General features: G+C 37.7%; 2 protein-coding genes across 5 annotated transcripts in view; one reads left to right on the top strand and one right to left on the bottom strand.

Annotated features, from left to right (window-relative positions):
- NAA35 (N(alpha)-acetyltransferase 35, NatC auxiliary subunit) overlaps positions 1 to 4,186 on the top strand; it is a 29,163-nt gene extending 24,977 nt beyond the window's left edge. For 3 of the 4 annotated variants that reach the window (XM_030968210.1, XM_030968209.1, XM_030968211.1), the window contains exons 22-23: positions 711 to 791; positions 1,301 to 1,366. In XM_030968210.1, the coding sequence (XP_030824070.1) occupies positions 711 to 791; positions 1,301 to 1,360 (141 nt within the window). In that variant the 3' untranslated portion in view covers positions 1,361 to 1,366. Of the gene's footprint in view, positions 1 to 710; positions 792 to 1,300 lie in introns of all 4 variants that reach the window. The other variant, XM_030968208.1, reaches the window with a different exon arrangement.
- The window catches only part of GOLM1 (golgi membrane protein 1), a 37,581-nt gene continuing 15,896 nt past the window's right edge, over positions 1,121 to 22,805 (bottom strand). Inside the window, exons 4-10 of the mRNA XM_030968212.1 lie at positions 20,513 to 20,567; positions 19,337 to 19,439; positions 14,479 to 14,605; positions 9,309 to 9,438; positions 7,758 to 8,045; positions 5,640 to 5,753; positions 1,121 to 5,301 (exon numbers count right to left, since the gene is read on the bottom strand). Of these exons, the coding sequence (XP_030824072.1) occupies positions 5,237 to 5,301; positions 5,640 to 5,753; positions 7,758 to 8,045; positions 9,309 to 9,438; positions 14,479 to 14,605; positions 19,337 to 19,439; positions 20,513 to 20,567 (882 nt within the window). The 3' untranslated portion in view covers positions 1,121 to 5,236. The remainder of the gene's footprint in view (positions 5,302 to 5,639; positions 5,754 to 7,757; positions 8,046 to 9,308; positions 9,439 to 14,478; positions 14,606 to 19,336; positions 19,440 to 20,512; positions 20,568 to 22,805) is intronic.

Below are 22,805 nucleotides of genomic sequence, written 5' to 3'. Positions count from 1 at the left end.
GTATTGATCTTGGTTTGGGTTTGGCACTTGTTCCCGGAGGAGTTTTCTCAGCACTGAGCTGTAAATATGGGTAGGAATTTCTCCCTTTTTGTCCATAGCCTAAAACCTTAAGTGTCTGTGACTCTATTTTGGAGCAAGGAGGATGCTTTTTCTGTCAAATCTAAGCAGATTTAAGAATAGTTACAGGATTAGGTCGTCCTTAGAATTTAGGACTCACTTTCTCCTCTCTGGATCATGGTGGTACTCACACATGAGCTGTCTGAGGCCAAGATAGTTAAAAGGCAGTTTTGAGCACACTCAGAGCACTTCCATGCAAAAAGCCACCAGTTTCATACACAAGTTCCTCTTTCTATTGTGTTGCAATGTTGAAGATAAGATGTCTAGAGTCTATCTATACCTTTATTTGTGTGAGTGCCACAGAACTTGCTATAGTTCCCATATTTTTGTTCAAGACTTGTTGAAGCTGTGGTTTCTGTGACCTGTTGAATTTTTTAAAAAGTGAGTATAAAAATAGATGCACCCTTCATTAAATTTAATTAATTCTACTGTTGTATTTAAAAACAAATCCAAAACCGTCTGATCTCTGTTAAACTGATCCTGTAAGAGAACTCCTGTATTGCTAATAGAATATCAACATTACAGTATTATCTTTGAAATAATTGTGAGGTCAAATGTTTTGGCTTGAAGACTTCTTTCTGTTTTATGTTTAGGTCAATCGAATTCTAAAAGTTGCAAAACCCAATATTGTGGTCATGAAGCTGCTGGCAGGAGGCCACAAGAAAGACTCTAAGGTAAGGAAATGCCAGCTCAATTGAACATATAATGTTCACATATATTAAGGTTGGATTCAATGATCTGGAGATTTCTCAAAATGAATGGTTCATCTATGTAAATTCTGTGTAAAGCCACCACAGATCTCTCAAGAGCCAAATGAGCACATTCAAGCTGTATTTACTCTAAGAACAGGGAAAGTAACTTAATTTATTTTTCCCCTGAAAATAGTTTGTTGTAGTTAACTAAATATGGAAAATTCTAACCTATAAATGTTTTCAGAAAAAAAATTGGGAAAAATATGTTGAACAACACAGACTATAAGAGTATTCTTCCATAGTGGGAACAAGCAAGCGTAACAGCAGCTTGTGTGAACAAAGTGATGGGAATGCTGGCTGCCACAAGGACTATGTTTTTTCAATCTGTTGCTGTTTAATTTTTTTTTTCTGTCTGCAGGTTGTTCTCGTAATAAGTATTAAATGCAGTAGTACTGCTGTCTAATGTCTAATCTTAAATCTTTTCTTTATAGGTTCCTCCAGAATTTGACTTCTCTCCTCACAAGTACTTCCCAGTTGTGAAGCTTGTTTGAAGTACAAGACATTTTTTAGAATACCTGAAGAATATCTGTGTAGCAGATACCAGCTCTGGGAGGGGGAATAACTACTGCTGCACTTGGACTACAAGCGATGTCCAGGATAAAAATACTGTCACATGGAATATCTGTACTGCTGCCTTTTTGTGATTTGAATGACAACTGCTGTTTTAAAGTGGTTTGTATAAAGTTTATTGGATTTTATGCATGAAGCTGATTTTAATCAACTGTATTATTAAAGAACATTGTATCTTAGTTGATATTATTACAGATTTTGATCATAAATAATTTTTATTACTGAGTTCTGACAAAGTGGTGCGTTAGGAACTGAATAAAAATCATGCAATAGAGCCTCTTGTCTGATGTGCACAGCTAAGCTACTGCAATTCTGCATTTGCAGTCACTTGGAGAAATTTTGAGTTCCTGTGGTTTTGTATAATTGTATCAGAATTGCTCATTTAGCAAGTAGAGAAATGTTGGAGAAAAATTAGTCGTTGAGCAATTGAGTGAATGATTCCTAGTTGGAATTTGTTTGTCTTTGTTCTCCAAGTGCTGAAGAATCTGCACAGCAGATACTCCGGTAGTCACTAGCAATATCACCAGACACTGAAGACTCTATTTTACCAATTCTGCAACTTTGTTACAATCCTAGTATTTGCTTGTGCAAACAAGGGATTGCTACATTTGCATGATCTTTATTCTCCATTTTTGACTGCAATGGGGCTGCTCCATCCTATTGTCTCTGTAGTAATTTTCAGGTAGATTTCCAAAACAGGAGAAGCCCCAAACCTATCCCCACCTTCCTGGATTAGTTATGCCTTCCAAGCTTTCAGATGTGAAATAATAGAGGTAAGCTGTTGTGTTGTAGCCAAGAAATGTTTTTCCTTTGCTACAAGCAAGGAAAAAATGTTCAAAAAGCGGACCTGGTCCTGGCCAAGTCATACCTAGGCCATACAAGGAAATCTTTTGTTGGACACAGCAAATCTTGATTTTGGTGTACAATGACTTCCACTGTATGGATGTAACTCCATATTGGCCATATAGAACATTTTTTGGTGTTAAACCAAAACATCACCTGATTTTACTGTGGATTAATATCACTTCAGCTTCATCCCCCGACCAGCAGCACTGCAGAGCTAGAGCTTGTAAACAGTGAGTAACCTCTGAGGTGGAACACCCAACTTGTCTTCCAGCAATTTGCAGCTTCCTGAAATAAGCAGAAGTACTGTCCTGAAGACATGTTTTTTTCCAAATTCTCTGCTAAAGAAATGGCATATCACATTACATGTTTGCTTATCATCATGATTAATACACTTGAATGCTTCCATATAGCTGCCAAAGGAATAAAAAGCCTGGAATATGCAGTGGTAAAATGGCACAGAACATTCATCTGGCTTCTTGTAAACAGTCACGAAATCTTTCCCATCTTAAAGATCCTGAACTACATGACAGTAGCTCAAGCACAGCCTTTGTTATTTCTCCAAAGTAAAAGAGAAAGCAAATTACATGTGATTTGTGGAACCAATAAAATAGCAATAATAATATTTCCCCTTCTAATTAGAATTAGAACTGGATGAATTGTACTAAATAACATCAGTACACCAGAGAAGATTACTTTTAAATGCTTACCTAAAATGGATCAAGTTTAGTTGTAAAGAAAACCAAACCAAAGTGCTAATAAAACACCAAGATGCTTAGAGAAAAGTAGTAATGCCTTACAGAACTAAAAACTTTAGTGAGAGACAACACTATGTACACCACAGTTCCAAATTCATCTCTTGTTCAACTACAGGTCTTTTAATTCTAAAGTTCTGTACAGTAGACATACAGGCCTCTTGCCTACTAGAAACCACCCGAGTTAGATTGAAGCATTTGAGGTCATTACGAATAAAACTGTAGTCCTTGATTTCGAACACTGCTCTTATGCATGTTTTCAGACCCTTTGCCCTCAGAGGTTTACAAGTGTGCTTTGTACAGAGGTGGTCGTATTTATGGAGGACAACATCCAGTTGGCTAGAAGAAGCCCAAAAATGTGCAGAAGCATAGCCAAAACAATTAGTTTTAAAATAATCCTCTTGCAATATATTAATTACCCTTAAGTGTTTGATTCCTTGGAATTTTTAACTTGGTACTGGTAAAGCTATTCGTACAACTTGATTTTAGTGTTTCACTGTCTATTTTTTACTGTTAGAATATATGCTTTTTAACAATCAATATTAAATTCCTGATCAACTTAAATCTCAGCTGCATAATTGTTTACAGATTAAGTCCTAGGAAAATGGTCAGAAGATGGGTAAATATTTTTATCCAAATTATGGGTAAACACTTTGATGTTCAAAGCTGTTGTTATTTGCAAAAAAGATCCCAGTAACCACAGCTTCCCAATACTTGTCAGAACAGATGCTCATTCCTCTTCTCTCCCATTTACAAGCATGTTTTCCCTGCTGTGTTGACTGTAGTAGCCCAGACCAGTTAGGTCTTACTTAAATGGTGAAAAACTGTTGGTGAACTGTTTCTGTGTTTAGGCTTAACAGGCATCTTTTGACTTAACTGACCTTCACTTGATGACAACTAATACTCTCTTCATACACAAAACAGCCAGCCTCATCTTGAGGTACAGGATAAACTAGTACACTGAAGAATGACACACCACAAAAGGAGTTACAAAGTGAAGTGCTTTAACAGAAGGCAAAGACAAATTTATGTTTTCTTAAATGGAATGCTGGTTGGCAAGTTAGCCATAGCTGTCTGGCAGCTGTGCTGTCTTGGTAGAGGTTGGCTCACAAACAATGCTCCAAACACGGGTGTCAGTCTTGGGAGCAGACACAAATATAAAAATTTCTTCAAGCCAGCTGCCTATACATGGTGGTTGGACTGCAGTTAAGGGTGTAAAATAGTTTTTAGTTTACATTTTAGTTTACATTTAACAAGTTCAGTTTACATTTAACAGAAAAGACTGCAGAACATTAACAAGATGATACACTGTAATTAACATACAACTTCACAACAACTAAAGTGTCACCTGTGGAAGACTGCCTTGTCTTCTAAAGGCATAGTCTGGTTACCTCTGTCAGAAGTCCAGCAGAGAAGATTAGTCATGTTGAACAGCTGAGATTGCTGTTGTACAAGGCAAGCATTTGCATTCCTCTGTTTTCACAAAAGAAAGTGGCTGGGTGGAATAAAAGGTAGTTGTAGTACGCATTTCAGAGGGCTTCTGTCATGAAAAGTTTATGAGTTTGAATTTTTACACTAAACTTGTGCCTAGTAGTGGTAACCAAACCAAATTGTAGTACTGACCTTGTGGAATCCAACAAAGCTTTCAGAAAAATCTTCCTGGCTAATCTCTTAGCAGGAAGCTTCTATTGTCAGAATCCTTTTTGGGTTTTTTTTAACTTTGAAGCTAAGAACACATCTTGACAGTGTACTCTAGGAATTTTATTTAGAGGCCCAGGTACATATATCATTCTGCATAGTATCTGAGGACTACAGTTGTGCTTTCTCAGCAGAGAGGTCCATCCTTGGCAGAGGACTGCTCATCATCCACCACCAATCCACACACACGCTTACTGCAGTATGACTATACAAAGTAGCCAACTTCAAAGTTACTAACTTTATTGCTACCTGATTGCAATTTTATAATTGATAGGAAGGAGAAAGTCATTGCAGAGGCCAAACTGCTTTGCAACAAGCCTCCAGAGATATACCTCTTTTCTTCACTGCAACAGTACTAAAACTTCACAAGAAAATACTACTTGGTTTGGGCCCTTAGTCAAGCCTTTAGAAGATAATCAAAACCTTCTAAGATGACTTTGCTTGGATCATGGCTGCATTTGGGTGAAGAGGTGACTCAGTTGTATCATGAAGTTCCTTTGTTCACAATTTCTGTAATCCTTGACCATTGTCAGGTAAGTGGTTCTTCATATCTTCATGGTTTTGAACTAATGGGGGAAAAAAAGAAAGAAAAGGTACAGAAATCTCTTTTAGGAGGCAGAAGTTCTTCATATAGAAAGTTCTATCTAGAAAACAACAAGAAATTTTGTAAGGACTGTTAAATACTATGTAGTACAGTAAAGTTACAGATACCACACCCCCCATTAACGAGTAGGTTTAGTGGTGCTAAACAGAAAACAGGTGACACTATAAACATGAGGGAAAGTTCAAAAAACACACAGGAGTTAGCTAGGTATAGCTTGCTGCAGGATACCATGCAAAATATGATCTTAACATTTCTAAGCATGTGATACTTATGTTAAAACTGGGTTTTCTTCTTTTTTACCATTTTCAATCCCAGCAAGTGCTGCTTGCTTGTCAGTTTCTGATTCAGCTTCATTCACATCTAAATTGTAATCGACGTCCTTGTTCTGGTTCACTTCTTCACGTTCCTGTTTGTCTGGAAGATTAAAATTAAGTCAGTTTATTCTATACCATCTGCACACAAGAAGAGTGACTGTAAACATCTTCCACAGAATTACATTGCTGCTGAATGAATTGCTGTTCTGAGTAGATTTTGTTTGGGTTTTTTTTTTTTTAAGTGTTAATTTTCAGAGCAACTTTGGCTGTAAATCCTGTCAAAAGAAGTAGATAAAAGACAATCTTTTGGGATTTGCAAAGCATACCAAAATCAGCTAGCCCTCTGATGAACATAAAGAAAGATTATATAATTTTTTATAAAGAAAAATTACACAATTTCAGAATGTATTAAATGACAGCCTAAGGAAGTGCAAAACCTGAAGTAATTGCTGAAAACCCCGTCTTGTTTTAGCTTGTCCAGCAAGCAGAATGCTATAACTAGAGTGTGAAGTATATGATGTGGCAAATTGTCAAAAAAGTACTTTTTTCACCCAGAAGATTTTCTTCACCCAGTCATTAACTCCTCTCAAGCAACATTTACTGACTATCAGATTTCTTTAGATAGAGGACTCAGACATAAATGGAAACATTTCTGATTTCCAAACTACTATCCTTCTTTTTCAAATAATCAACCAGGAAAAAAGGTAACAGCAGAGAGGTATAAGTAAACCTCACTTAAGAATATTTAGATGAGAGGCTGTGATCCATCTTAAGACAAACCTTTGAGTTAGTAAGCAGCTAAGAAAGAGGCTTGAAAATTTTAAGCTTTATGTCATTCATGTTCAGACCACCACATCCAATAGATTTTTATAGTTATGGACCTAAAGGTCTAAAAATTTCAGAAGCAGCTCTACTTGAAAGAGGATGCCCAAAGACTACTGAAGAAGTCTTTGTACCTTAAGCTCCTTTGGATACAAGGAACCTGTGCAGTAAGGTTGAACAATAAAGCCTGAAGAACATCCTCCTAGCCTTTTTTAACTCACAGAAATGCAGACCTTTGAAACTGAGTTCTCATGGGCTGCATGGCAGAGATTTTTCCTTGCATTAATTGTTGGATGATTTTATAAAAATCTAATCTTTCTGCTATTTACTTCCATGACAATGAAAACAGTTAGGTTACTTATAATTACATCTCTTTGGGGTATAGCCTGCTCTGGCCAGCATCTTTATGGACCAGTTGGAAAAATACTGCTTTAGCAATGCAGATGAGATTATTTATCTCTGCCAAGTTAGCAACAATATTAACACTGAAACTTAAAATTCTAAGGATGTGTTTACTAGAAAAGCATAAACAGCATTTTTTGTGGGCATCAATTGCTGCTCTGACTGTCATAAGGCTGCCTTTCGATTACGTTGGGCTACTGAGACCAAATCCCTCAAGACAGAGGAATGTCTAGACATTGGTCAGGTTTAGCCACAGCATCAATACTCTGCTGCTTGGTGCTGTTGAGATGTGTAGCTCAGGGTCACTTGACAGATGCCAGAAACTGGCACCTTAACAATCCATGTTTTTGAAGACTCACAACAGTCAACATCAGATACCTGAAGTCTGAGTTACCAGTTTTACTCATGGTAGCTTATTTTGAAATAGGAATAGCTAGTATTCACACACTGACAGTGTAAAAAGACTAATGGCAAAACATCCCCGTGTAAGTGCTCTACTCATCAGTGCTTTGGATGATTAACATCTTATTCTTTTCAGAGGCATCATATTCTTTTAAAGCCCCAATACCAAAAAGTTTTGGGGTGAATTTCCCTAAACACTTTGTAGAACCACTGGAGAGACAGTAGGGCTGTTATAGTGATGCAGAGGAACTCAGGCTGGCAGCTTTGTTTTGCACAATCAGAAGCCTCCATCTTTAACTCATGGATTGTAGGTGACTGCTTGGGACTGACACCTTCCACATCACACTGACCTTTACGAAAACTTGTATTAAGTCTGGCCAGCTTCCACCGCTGTTGTAGAAATTATGTTATTCCACACTTCAATTTCTTTATTTTTCATTTTGTTACTGTTTTTAACAATACATGACATGCTACAAACCAGCCTTTCCAGGGAGCAAGTCATCCTGCTTGTCATCATAACTTAGGAACTGTTCCCTCTCAACTTCCTCACTGGCAGCCTGCTTTGCAATTGGCTCTGACGTATCTTGCCCAGCTACGTGTTTCTCATCCTCAGGTGGATTTGGCTCCTTCTCTGACACAGGCAGCATCTCCTTGTGACCTGCAGCAGCCTTCAGCAACTCTTGAGGTTTTTCCAACTGACTGGAAAGTTGCTCCTCTTCTGCCTTAGGCTCCTGTTTTCTCATGTCAGTTAGGCTGTCTGTTCTTCCTGAAAACAACAAAAATGATTCTAAGTTTAAAAAATAAAATCTTTCAGAGTGGCACACGTTAAAAACCTTTAATAAAGAATGCTTTGTATTTCTCATTGGTTTTCTTACTGGTTTTCCTCTGAAAGAGTATCTTCCAATCACACCAGTACCAGAGATAAGAAAAAGACAACTTATTGTTCCCAGTTCCTAACTGGGAGCAGCTAAATAAGGGAATTTTATTTACTGTCAACAGATTCATGCTTCTATATCTTTAAAATTTTGGTATGCATGGTTAATAAATTGGGCAAGTGAAACAGAGCAGTTTAAATAGAAATTGTGGTATATAAGCATTAGGTTTCTGTGTGTTACATCTTATTACCAACAATAAAATTGATTTGGTGTTCAAAAGTAGCTCAGGACAATGCATCACAGGCAGATTTGCAAGTATCCAAGATTTGCCTGTTCTTGTTTAAGTGCAGGAGTGCTATAACTTTTTGTTGACATTAACATATATCTTCTCATGTATCTGCATTTTTAACTTAAAAAACCCATTAAATTTCTCAGCTAAGCTATACGTAGACACTGTCTTTAGCTGCTACCTCTCTAAAATGAGAGTTGCATGCTCACAAGATTGTAATTTAAGATAGCATGTAAAAGTAATGTAAGTTAAGATAGCATGTAAAAGTAATTAAATTTAAGATTTTAATTTCTATCACACACACTACAACGCAAAACAGACACACAAGGATACATCCATTCAAATTAATAGTTTCTGAAGTTTAGTGCCAAAAGGAATCATTAGGCTAACTAACCTAAACCCATGTGTATCATTTCTCTCACTTGCATTTTGCTCGATGACAACACATGGGAAGTATGGATGTGTGTTTGTTGTAAGCCTAACTTTCAACTATTCCACAGGGAGGAGGGGTACCAGGTTGAGTATGTAGGTTGAGTATGTCAAACTTAATAACAAAGCAAATTTTAAGTATGTTTTAAAATTTTTCCTTCCAAAAGTTGGGTATTTTCTCCATATTAAATAAGGAAGATGACTCCAGAATTGTAAATATTTCTATTTTCTGTTATGTGCAACATGCCATACTACAACAAAACTGAACCAACAAATCCAAGCAAGTTTTCCTTCAGCTGGAAACCTGATTGATGTTCAGACTGTTGGTGTCACTTTTTTCACCCTTATCTGATGTACAAAAACATTCCTAAATGTTCAGTTGAAAAAGAACTGTTCTCGACAACAGTTGTTAGTGAGACAAGGATTTCCAACTCACCTTTAACCTGCATCAGGTCTATCTTTCTTACTGTAGCTACTGCTTTAGGAACATCTTCATTGGTTTTCTGCTGTTCCAAGTCAGCCTGCTTGAGCCCTGCTTGCTTCAAGGCTGGCAGTTGAGTAGAAGCCTGTAAAGTGAATGCAGCAGATAAGCACTGGTTTATAAAACTGCACCTGGATTTCAAAAGGGAAGTAGAATTTAGGTAAGATTTTTGCATGGGAAAAAAATCCCAACACACTCAGAAATATTTGGACTGAAATTTTTATTTGTAATAGATGTACTGTACAATTCTGAATATGCAGTAGTTTTTCTACATAACAGCATAGCACATCAGGAGAATTTTAACATACCTTATTTAACTGCAGCTAATGATGAGACTACTGCCCTTGATTATTCTCAGAGTGTTACAGAACAGTAACACCACACATTTATCCACTGTTGTTCTGCTACTGTGTCAGGGTCAGCAGAGCAAATAAACAGATGCCATTTACTATTAATAGTCTACAGGGCAAGAAAACTGAATTTGGTCATCATTAGACTTCAGCTGAGTAAGGCTTGTATAGAACTGGTCTGTAACTATATTAAATGCAGGATTAAGAAAAGCTAAATTAACCAACTAGAAAATAATACCGGTTTAACATGATGGAGCTTGCTTAAGAATGTACTAAATTCTGGTGCTAGACTGCTGTAAATATCTGACCCACTTAGATATCAAGCCTAAGATGTACACCATCTTGAAGATCTTCCAACTGGGCAATTAAAATTTTATGTATGCTTTTTACTTACACTGGCATTGGCTCCCTCACATGGCCCTGTATGACAGAGTTGGCATGTTTGCCTACCTGAGGCCCCCTTCCATCTCCTCCCCATCTCTGGATCTAGTGGCTGGCAGTCCTGCATTTGGTCCCTGTCCCTCATCTACAGCATGGGGAACAGGGAGCTCAGGAATGCCAAGTCACCACCTCTCCATAAATTACTCCCAGACTACATTAATTAAGCATTTGGGGGTCTAGGTTTGTACTATACCTCTTGAGAGACACAGGACTTAACTTATGATTCACCATTAATTCCAGGTGAAAATGAAAGATGGTCAGTGAATTGAGGGATGTACCCAGGGGCTTTCACACAAGTGAAATTAAGAACACCCATACTCTAGGACAGGAATCTGAAGCTGCCTGTAGAGAATGGTGATTCACCAGCTACAGCAGCTACGGCATGTTTCTGGAGTTGAGTGGAGGTAGACGAGGCTTGAAAAGATGAGATGGCCATGCTTCCCCTAACGTAGTCCTATGGTTCATATGGTACCCCTTGTAGCACTCAGGCTCTTCTCTTCATGGTCTTTGCTAAAGCAGTCAAGACCCTGCTTGCCCTGATATATGGTGTTATTCTTTCCCCACTGTCATCTCAGAAACACTAAATAAGGGTGTAAAGCCAGGGCCAGTGGGGAAGGAGCAGAGTTGAGCTGTTTGTGGATGACTTTATGAGAACAAGCAAAGAGAAAGACTTGAGAGGAAAAAGACAGAAAGAGAAACAAAAATATAAGCTCAGATATGGGATTACCTGCCGGGCAGCCCTGCATTAGGGACTTCAATGGGACAAAGAAGCTACAGTTGATAACTCCAAATAAATGTCTGCTTCCACAGTCATTGGAAATCAGAATGCTCTCCCAGTCATCATCAACTCACTGCATTACCATCACTGCTCTCCAGAACCACCCCAAAGGAGGTAGTTGTATTGAGGTGGGGATCAGTTTCTTCCAGGTAACAAGAGACAGGACAATGGGAAATGGCCCCAGGTTGTACCAGAAGAGGTTTAGACTGGATATTAGGAAAATTTTCTTCACTAAAAGTGTGGTCAGGCTTTGGAACAGGTTGTCCAAGCAGAGGAATTGCCATTCCTGGAAGTTTTCCAAAGGTGTGCCACAAAAATTTGGCACTCGGAGACATAGCTGAGTGAACACAGCATTGCTTGGTTAATGGTTGGACTTAGAAGAGGATCTTACAGGTCTATTCTGACCTTAATGATGTTATGATTCTATAATTGGCAGAGGACTATGTCAAGTCAATTCATGCAAACATTGAACATTGAACATGAAATATACATGGAGCCCATTTTGCTCTATACCTTATACCAGTTTGGTGAAAAAAACCCAGAGTGTTAAAAACCCATTTGTTCTGCTGGGGTTTTTTTGTTGCACTTTTGGTTTTGTTTCATTTTAAAAAATTAAATTAAAAAAAAAGCCAAATATGTAGAGAAAGAACAAGCATATGCACATTCAGAGATACAAACCTTTGTGTCAGGTACCATACAAATGAATGGGCAGTCTTATGGTATAGGAAGTCTCACAGTTGACAGAATTGATTTATGTTATTGGTACTGTCAAGAGTGTAGCTTCCCATTTATCTAAGGAGGGCAGTAAAACAAGGGCAATAAAACACTATGTTGTCAAATGTTCATTCAGTCACTTGGAAAAATGACCACAGAAAGAAGTAGCTAAGTCACCAAGAAGCCAGAGTTGCAGCATGACTACTTGGCTGTTTTGAAAAGCATTTAATTTCCATCAAAGCCAAGCAGAACAAGATCTTTTTGTGTCAACACCATGAAGCCCAGTATCAGCAACTAATCTAGCATTAACTCTTACCGATGCTTGATAAGCAAATGTTACTGCAGAATATTTGGTTATTGCAGTAACGATATTCAGAAGAACTCCATCTTCCTTGAATCAGTAAAACAAAAATGCTGTATTTAAACATGGTTCTGTTCTATAAATAATTCAGCTCCTGAAGATCGCTCTTTGTAGTAGAAGTCACCAGAAAATGAGGATAAGATCATTTTTCGCTTTTTGTTGGGCATGAATTCTTCTGCAAAAATACTGAGCATGGACTTAATAGCAAGAATTACCTCTTAATTACACATGCAAAATCCCTTTACTTACCTTAAATTTCTAGCTAAGTAATTCTTAATGTCAAATAGATTCAAAGGGTATACGCTGATTTTTTAAAAATTTAAGTAGTTGGATAAAAAGATAGTAATTGAACATGTTGTATTTTCTTCAGCAAAGAAGTATACATCATTCTTCAAATTACAGAGCTCTAAGTCAAGCTGTTTAGTTATTAACCAACCAACACTCCATTTTTTTTCTGTTTTAAGACAGACTTTCTATTACATAAGCACATACATCTTAAAAATAGGAATTACTCCAGCTTAAAACACTGGACAAAAACATACATAGATTTGTCAGAGTCATCTTGCACAAACTATAAGTATGCTTTTATAAAAGCAAAAGATTGAAATTCTTGGGCAAGCAAAAAACTGAGAAAGTTACAGCTTGGCCAAAGAAACATTGCCACAGATACTAAGGAACACAGACAGAAATTATTTAGGCAGTAGCTATATTATCCATTAGCTCATTTGACACCATCCCATTTATATATAAAAAGGATAAGAGATAACCTGCCCTGCCTCACAGATAATCTGCTTTGAGTAAAAATTGCTTCCAACTATGCACTTTTGTGCAGGAGACTGAAATTGTCCTGCAGAGGGGCTTCAGTAAAATTCCTCAAGTTCCTCCTCAGATAATTTATCTTCCAAACTGGAAATGGTAAAAAAACCCCAAAAATGCAACAAACAAACACATATACAGAAACAAAGAAAGCAAAGGAATCTAGCGCAAGTAATTGTAATTAAAGCCTGTTGCAAAGCCACACTAAAAATTAAGTTGACCACCTCTTTATTAGGGTCTTCCCTAGGTCAACTTTCTTAAACAAGATATATTTGACAAAGTAATGTATAATCTCCAAATGATGCAGGTTCTATTTACTTACAATGATGTATTTATTATTTACTTTTTATCTACTTATTTGATACTGTTTATAAAAACTATTGACAAGAGCTGTAACTTTTATTTTAAGGCATAAATGGATAGCACTTCCTGTTCCTAATGCTTCATTCATGTTGCAGCTTTCATAGTGCGGGTTCCCAGAATAAAAGGTCACTTCAGTACAACACTTCCGTAGTTCTGTCTCCCCCATTTTACATAAAGGACTGGACACAGACTGAAACCATTACCTATGGGAATCTCTGGGCAGATGTTTTAGCAGTTTTCTCACATGCTTTTTCGCCTCTTTGTAAAACCAAGATTCATTCCTCACTGCCTTATCCTTTTCACTTCTGAAGCCATCAAATTTAGCCTTTTGCTAGCCAAAGAAAAAAGGGTATATTCCACTAAACCTCCCCTGCCTTTGTAATGAGAGTAGGCCACTCAGGTAGAGGGAAAGGCCCCACTGGAGTCACATGTGAAAAGTCTAACGTCTAAAACCTCTTTTCTTCAGTAATCCTGAAGAAAGGGCTATTTTGGTACAGAAATAAACTGGGTTCTTTCCCACCCAAGAGCTTGACTGCCTCTTTCCAGGGCCATCCATATCAAGCTTAATCAATCCTATCCCTGACCAAATCCCACATCAATGAAGAAGCATCAATAAATCACATGCCATGACAACAGAATGAACTGAAATTACCTTTTCTCAGGATTTTCTGCCACCCTCTGCACCCCAGGAGAAAAAGCCAGCTGACATGCAGCCAACCTATTTGCCAAGCCTGCCCTACCCTAGTGAGCCTTCAATAGGTTCAGCAATGAATTTGTGATTCTTTGGCTCAGAATATCTGACATCAAACAGCTAAGATATTTGATTATCCCTTTATTCCTACAGTAAAATGCAGACACATAAAGGACTTCTGTGAAAATTCATAGCTGATGATCTTCGGACTACAATATTCAGGGTATGCTGCTTCTCTGAAGCAATTCACAGCTTATCCTTATCCTTAACACACAAAGCAACTAAGTACTTCAACAAAGTCAAAAGGTATTATTAACTAAAGTTCAGTTGTGTAAATATTCCTTAACACACCACTTCTGGCATCACCTCTCAAACTGTGCCCATCTCAGAGACACAGTGATCTGGAATCTCCTGCAGGACGTCTCCTTGTTCTGAATTTGAAATCACCCCATTTCCCACAGATCAGAAACATTCAACAAATGCTGAAGTAGTGAAAACTTTAATGAGATGGAGTAATGCTCCAAATCTCTCCAAATAGGAGATAGCAGAAAGGTGAAGAAACACTTAAGAATTACAAAAAAAGTATTTTCAAGAAATTATCCAAACCATACCCGGCTATCTTCTGTGACGTCTTTGTTTTCTTTGATTTGTGGTACATTGATATTCTTTTTTCTAAGCTCATCTATTCTTTCTTCACATTGTTCTTTTAATTCTTTCATCTGGTTGATGCACTGTGAGCTGAAAAAAACATGAACAAAATTATTAAGTTTCATCTAGACTCTTCTATAGGGTAATTTTGTAAAATTATCTATTTTTTTCCTTCATATATTTATGTTTTTCTTTATGTTTTATTATTGCCTTAATTCTACTACCTGGTTTAACTTTTGAGAAGTCACTAGGAAAAAATGAAGCATTGACCTAAGGACAAACTGAACACACCTCCTCAGTATTTCAGCAAAGTGCAGTGCTGCAAGTTGTAACAAAACATATGTTACAGAAGTGGAGTTCACTAGTAGCTACTGTAAGTTCCAGAAGGAATATATTCTAAAGATGCAAGCACTGTGTATGTTTTACAAACTTTTAATAGTTACAAAGCACCAGCAGGATCTCAACCTTTGTGACAGCAGTCTTCTATCTGCATCCATGCAGCCTGCCTTTCCCTCACAGCTCCCTAACTCCTAGCTGAGGTCTGCTGTTTGCCAGGGCAGTGTTCTCCCCTTCTGTGGATGTGCTGGGGATCCTGTGCAAAGCCCAGGAGTTCTGTCAATCTGTTTCTCAAGGCAAGTGGCTGCAGTCAGGGCAAGATCATCCCTTCCCTCCCACTCTTTTCATTAACCATTTTATAGCTTTCAGTTTATATCAAAGGAAGAACAAGACCTAGTGAATAACAAAGTAAGACAAGCATTATCCCATAATACGCACACACAGAAGCCCTAGAAACTAGTTATCATATGACCCCAAGTATGCTCTGACCCCACTATGAACAGGAACAGCAGTTTGAGCGGATCCCAATAACAAATGTGTCACACTAGGGGAAAATATGTCAACCTCACTATCCACTGCCCTGGAGAGCCTGCCCAAGGAAGAGCAGGCTCTTGGCTGGGGACACATTTTCTTTTCCATGCTGGTCTAGCAACAAAGGAGTTCTATGGGATTTTTAAACCTTTTCTCCTTTCTCTCTCTCCTCTGTTTTTCCACTCCAAGGTAACTTCCAGTTTTTATATATACAATCAACTACAGACCTTGCAAACACATCTTTCTGCAGTCAAAATCTTTTCCAGCAACCTTTATACAACAGCATGGTCAACATACTGCAAGTTTCTCATCCTCATCACTAAGACTAAGAAGGGGGGTGAATTTCTCCTTATTCTGGCTCACTGTCATTCTACGTGTCAATACCCTCCACGCAACAGCAGCTGTTTCAGACAGGCATGTTGCAGTTTCTCAAACTGAAAATAAACTACTATGTAATCCAAAGGAGTTTCCAGGCTACATGCACTTTACCACAGCAAGTGATTCATTTTTATTGTACTTTCACCCTTCTCCAGCCCTGCCTTTCAAAGGCAAAAAATCCCTTCTGTAGTTCACACCTAGAAAGGAAGAACAGATATGCTAACTGATTTACTACCTTTATTATGATTTCTGGTAGACCAGACATTTTTCTAAAGTCTGATTTGACAGTGCTAATACATGGAAGAATCACGAAATAAGCCATGCTTTAAGTTTAAAGCACCAGTTGGTGAACATCAAAGACAGTAAAACAGCATAGGCTTGAGTTATACTCACATTCACTATTTTCTAAGAAATAAGAAAACATATTAATTGTGTAACAGTTTGCCAGTTTGAAAAAGATGCAGTACACAGACAACCTGATGTCAGAGACAGAGTGTTTGAGAAAGCTTGCACTTTGATCCCACAATACAATAAAGCTCAGTTAACATCTGTGACAAACCCTCACCATTTTAAGCTTATTATCTGTAACAGAATTCTCTTCTTTTAAATGAGACTTGAATACTCTACTCATGTTTACAACAACTTCTAGAGTACAGGGACAACCTTAGTTTATCCACACAGTTATGTAACAAACGAAGCTCTTAGGAACAAAAATGCATTTGAATATCAGAATGTATTCAATAACAATTTCAAAAGATGAGTCCAGAGGCTTCTGTTTCACTCTGGCTGCTGCAGGAGAGAAGGGTCGGTGTGCCAGTGAACCTTTGCTGTAGAAGCTCTAACCATGACCAGACAGCACTGGGCAAAGTGCGCACCAAGGGTACATCGTGAAGCTGACTGCTGAGGAATGCATGCTCCTCTTGCACACAATACCAGCAAAGCAAGATAGCTCCTGCTGACTTCTGCATGGAAAACACTAAGCTTGTTCCAAAAAATGCTAAGATGAAACTTCAAGATTCCAGTACAAAAAGAAAAATGATTTTTTTTTTCCTTCTAAGTTCACAGATTTTGTTCTTACGCATTCCATATGCACAACTGCTTTTACCACTGTCTTCTACAGAATAGTAACTGAATGTTTAAGAAGAGTGATTTACAATGTCCCATTTGAAAAAGACATTTGACTTCTGTCATCTTTTTATAACATTTTCATAATTTTTATACAAATAATATGGTCTCTCTATTTTGGCACTGAGCATAGCATACTTGCTACCTAAGGTGCAAAACCTTCATCCATGCAAACCCAGGTAAAACAAAGAAGCACATAATCAGGTCTAATGCCCCTTCCTGGCAAGGCAGATGAACAGAGAGGCAACACAGCAGTTTATTCCTAATTGGGAGGGGAGGAAGGAAGACAGATTAAAAATAACATTTGGAGTCTTTCCAATAATTCTTATTTTTCTAAGCCCACAATCACATTGGGAAAAGGCTGTCTGTAAGCATTTAAAGTGACCGTATTAAGTGAGCATGTAGCAAAGAGGAACATATGTAGCCAAGCACCACCAAATATCCATTTCTGCAATTACCTAAACACAATGTAAAGTTAGTTGTGTAAATTAGTTTAGCAGAGAAATATTAGCATTCCAACATCCTTTCTAAAGGTACACAACAAGCAATGTTTTAAAAATACATGCTCCTCCCAGAACTGCGCGAATACTGCACAGTACTGAAGCTATAAATTATTTTATGAAAAATTGAGTCCAAAGTTTGTTTTCCTCACTAGTATTCTTAGGAAAACAGTCTAGAAATGGAAAATGAACATTTAAGTATTTTGCAGCAAAGCTAGTGAAGACAGCATTGCTCCTTGGCTGAGATAACTGCCTTTACAGACTCCCATGGAGGCTCTGCAGGGAATGGTGCACCTGCCTTAAGACCAACCAGAAGCAGACCAGCTAGCTGAGTCTCTGTTCAACTACCACATGGCTGATTTATCACACTCGTCTCTATACTTACCCTCATAAAACCAAATCCATCTTTACCACTGTATCATGCTTAGCTCTTCATCTTGAGCAAGCCCACACCTTGGAGTTATGCTGTCTGAATACAACCTTCCTCTGTTAAACAAAGAGGGATTCTTTATGGTACACTACCACAAGCAAGGGGTGCTCTGTCAGTGATTTCCTCAACAGAGCCATGCTTGCAAACACTTCACCAGATATGGGTGGTAAACCTCCAAGTTTCCCTAAGCCAGACTAACTACATTTGCTGTGCATCACTTCCCTGTACGTGTATATCAATCCAGCACTTAACAGGTATACCTCTCATGTGGAGCATGACTGTCCAGCAGATAGAAATATTTGTGCTATATACAAATCTATTAGTTCCTGCTGATCTCAGAAGACAACACTGGAAAACAGATTCAGTGACTAGTACAGAATGATTAACCATGGGTCCATGGGTCTCAGGTCTGTCATTTAGCTAAACAGACAACAGACAGTGCTTAACAACCAGGGTACACAACAAACACAGGGGGGAGAGGCCCCTTAACACACAGCATATTGAAAGGCAGGTACAAAACCAAAGTTTCCAACTGCCTTCTACTTTTCTGTTAGAAGTCTTAAATTCTCCACTAATGTAATCCATCTAGGTAATCTTTATTGCATGAGTAATAATCCAAAAAAAAGTGACAACCAACTGGTAATCAGTAAGTATCACAGAAGCACTAATATTAATCTTCAATTCTAAGGTGGAGGGAAAAATAAAAATAAGAAAATATTTACTTCAAGTGTAGCCTGCAGAATTCAAGTTATTTGAGTGTCATGTTCCACTTTCAGTTATAATTCCTACAAACCTGGCTAAACAATGGCTGCTGAAAAAATACCTATCACTCCGACAATTACATTCTTGATGGAACATCATTATGAGAACATGCAAATAGTAAATTTTATTGCCTTTTTATATCTATGCACAAGGGGGAAGATACTACAGATTGTGAAGGCAGGTAGAAGAAACAAGAATATTACTGAGCAGAAAGAACATAGGAGAAATTCCTAGAAATACCAGAAATGTGTGTTTAGTGTAAGGATACTGATAAGTAACTTTCAGTTATCCATGCTTTAAAATTCAGTGGGAAATATTAAGAAAAAGCCATGGCTAGGTATGTCATGTAAAGCAGAACACATGAGTTTGATGGTACCAGAAATTCCCAAGACCTCTGTCAGCTCAATAAGGTACAGCTTCTCATCAGGTATTTCCCTACCTTAATTCAAACTTCTTCACAGTTTAACTTCTTCATGTTTCAATTTTCCCACACAATTCTTAAGTGATAATATATTGCTACCTTTATCCTCATGCAATAGAAGGAATACCAAGAAGTTTCTCGGCACAGAGATGAAAAACACTGGAAAGTTAACGCTATTCTCCAAGATCAACTGTGAGCAATTTTAGATGAGTCAGATGTTAATGTCTCTTTAAAAACATGTATTTACTAACAGAGCTATAGCTAACACAAGAGTATTCTGGATTATAACCAAGTCACCTACAATTTGGGAAGTCATCTTTCCTAAAGAACATACTTACAGGTCATATGAGAACTTCCTCTGAAGGTTAGTCTGGTTCTTCTGAAACCAGTAAACATCCAGCTGTAGCTTTCCATATTCTGTCTGTAACTCTTTCACGTGTTCTGGTTAAAGCAGGATTAAAATAGACATTAAAACACACATACACATATGGATTCTAAACCAGAAACATCAACAAACAAATCTGTAATAACAATGCTAAATTTATTCATCTGTCATGCAAACTGCTTTTCATATACAAATGCATAGATAACTGTTGAATTTATTCAACAAGGGTGCATGGGATCTGGTAAGAATAACCTTTCAGCAAAATATATTGGAAAACAGTATAGTATCTTCCCCCACTTTATATTTATAATATAAATAATATTATTTATATTATAAATAATAATATAAATATTATTATTTATAAAAATAATACATATTTTTCCCTACTTTTCCTCTTAAGGAATACACAGAACTAATTTGAAAACCCTGCTAAGTTGCAGTCTGGAAAACCTTTACATCTGTGAAATCATAATCACAGCACAATATGAAACGGCGTTCACATTTATCAGACATATACAGACAAGCTTGCAATGCTTCCCTGAATAATATGGAATGTACACCCATGTTCCTTAGCAACAGAGGCGTCTATGATTTACTGTTTTCTTCCCGATAGAAACCTCTGAGAGACGGCATCAGAAGACAATACCACAACATACATACTTCTTCATAGGATTCATTTCCAAGTACCTCCAGAATACATTGCTAACAACAATTTTGAAGCACTACTATGATTAGAAATTAATTAGACTGACTTTTTTATTTAATATAGGATTTGTGAATTCCTCTGGTGCTAAAATGCATGACCCCACCCCTCAGGGAAGAATGCAAGAATATGTTGCCAGGTAAAATGAAGAAAAAGATGAAGTAACTTAGTTCTATCCATATTCTACCATAAGAGTCAGGAGTACTACATCAAGCACTACATGGACAAATACTCCTACTATTGTGGCAGATTAGACTGACACTTAACTGGAACTATGCAGATGAAACATCTAAGTCATGGCAGCCCCTGTACCACCCCCAGGACTTGAAGAAAGGCAGCATTCTCAAAAGACCACAGAAAAATGCAAGTCTTAAAAACAGGGAGCCTAAAAATCAGTATGAGAGTCACAGTGGTACCACAACATACCTCGTAGACTCTGAATCAGTCGATCATTTACTGTGATGTTACTCATCAGCAATGCCTGAAAGAAGCAGAAAGAACCCCAGTGTTTTAATTGCAAAGGACCTGTATTACCATTATAAACAACACCTATCAAAGCACTTGTAACAAGATCTACTTTCCGTGTGCCACAGTTTTGACAAGATCTCCTACTGCAAACAACATTCACTTTAACGCAGATTTTCCAGTATAGGGGAGTGGGGGAAGATATCACCACACAAATGAAAAGAAGAAGAATTTAAAGGAATTTATAGATACTAAAATTGCTTGTCACTTTATCCTAATTTCATCTCATGACTGGAGTCACAGTCAGACTTTATTTATCTCTTGAAGGAAGAATAAACATCACAGCTCACAATCAATTACCCTTTCACTCAGGAATCAATACACATGCATTCAGGCATGCAAAGATGAGCTATGAAAGCATTAATCATTCAGCATAAAGCAACTCCACGAAAGCAATGTGAAATCCTTGCACTGTATCCCTTTTCTACCTATCTTCTCAATTGCTTTCATGTTGGAGTGACCTTCCTCCACTCCTTCACTTTGTTCTCCCTCTCATTCTGAAGAGGTAGTCAACATAGGAACATGTTTTGTTTATTCTTTCATCAATCTCCATCTACCATTTCATATACACACATTCCCCAAAACACATGAAAACTGAACCAAATCACAGCTAAGTGAAATTATTCCTGGGAGGCAGATGTCAGGATAACTCAAGATTCATATGCAAGAGTTCTTAAGAATACAAAAAAGAGATCCACTGACTCTTCAGAAACAATCCAGTCCAGTCTTAGGAAGGCATTCCTCAGGCTTCATTGTCAGTTCCCCAATTATCTTTGTCCTAGGAAACCTTAGGGTTCTTCAATGGTCCCAGAAAATGAACTCCCCTGTTTCCCAAAGTTTCCGCTCTACTATTGATATGTGTGTATGTCCACACCCAGAAAGAAGTAGCAGCATCCACTCTGTCTGCCCAAGTCACCCTGAAACACTGACAGCATTGTTGGTGCCTTTCTTCCAAAGGCTACAGTAATAAGAGCCAGCTGATTGCACAAGTGCAGCGTTCAATAAATCTGAATGGAACAGTACCCAGCAGGGCAGTAGATTTGTCTTTGAATGACCTTTTAAAGAGTCACACTTCACAGAGGTGATCATTCAGCTGTTGCTAAGTATTTCTACACCATTCTATACGTTCAGCTGTTTTGTGATCACCACCGTGAAACCTCAAGAAAAAAAGGTTGTGCTGAAGCAAAAAGAAACTCAAAAAACAGTAACGACTTGTATGCAGGATCGTTTATCTCTCCCTCTCCTTTCTCACAGGATACGTAAATAAGAAATTCATTTTTTTTCACTGGTTTATTGGGAAAAGGAAATTAATGTTTCACTGGGAATTCTAAGTTTTGCTATTGTGTGGACAATGCAGTCAGGTTGTTCCAGGATTATCACCTTCAGGATAATACAGCATTGGCCACTACCAGAAACTATCAGTGGACTAGAAAAATCAGCATGATAGAGCAATTTATAATTTTATATTCTTAGTTTTTTTGTGGGGCTTTGTTGGTTTTGGCTCTATTTATTGAGGGAAAGGGGAGGGAAGAGTGGGAGCAAATTGGGGGGGGGTCCTTAAAATCAAATTCCTAAATGCCAGGATCACTTATGTGACAGTAAAACATACAAGTGTTACATGTTTTGAACATTAGAACAATAATAACTGTGATTAGCTGAAGTAAGAAAAATTATTTCCACATTACAAAGTCTCTTTGAATCACAACAGGAAAAAAATAAGTCTGCCTTGGTCTTTATGGATTGCATATAAAACTTCCTTTTGGCAATGCACACCTATCTCCTTGAATGTGTGGGCAACAGTCCAGGCAAAAACCTGTTAAATCCTAGTTAGCTGTTTAACTTGATTAGGAAATACTGTTTAATAATTTACAGCACAGTGCTGCAAATGCCACCTTCCAATCACACTAAGTCAAGAACATCAGGCCTTCCATTCTTCCTCCTATCATTCAAGTGTTAACTAATTTTCACCTTGTGGCTGTAAATTAAGCAAACATTTTTTACTTTTGGGGTTTTATGCTGGTCAAGAATGAAAACTGCTGCGAAGTACTCAGCAGACACATGCCAATACTCAGTTCTAGAAAGAAAGTCACATTTTAAACTTCATTTAGCCCACAAAACAATAGCTATAATCCCCGGGAGCAAAAAATTCCAGCTTTTGAAAAATCCCCCTATCACCATATCAAAATCTGATATT

Source organism: Camarhynchus parvulus, chromosome Z (genome assembly GCF_901933205.1).
Source record: "Camarhynchus parvulus chromosome Z, STF_HiC, whole genome shotgun sequence".
Classification (NCBI taxonomy): domain Eukaryota; kingdom Metazoa; phylum Chordata; class Aves; order Passeriformes; family Thraupidae; genus Camarhynchus; species Camarhynchus parvulus.
This window is presented reverse-complemented; position numbering and strand designations above follow the sequence as displayed.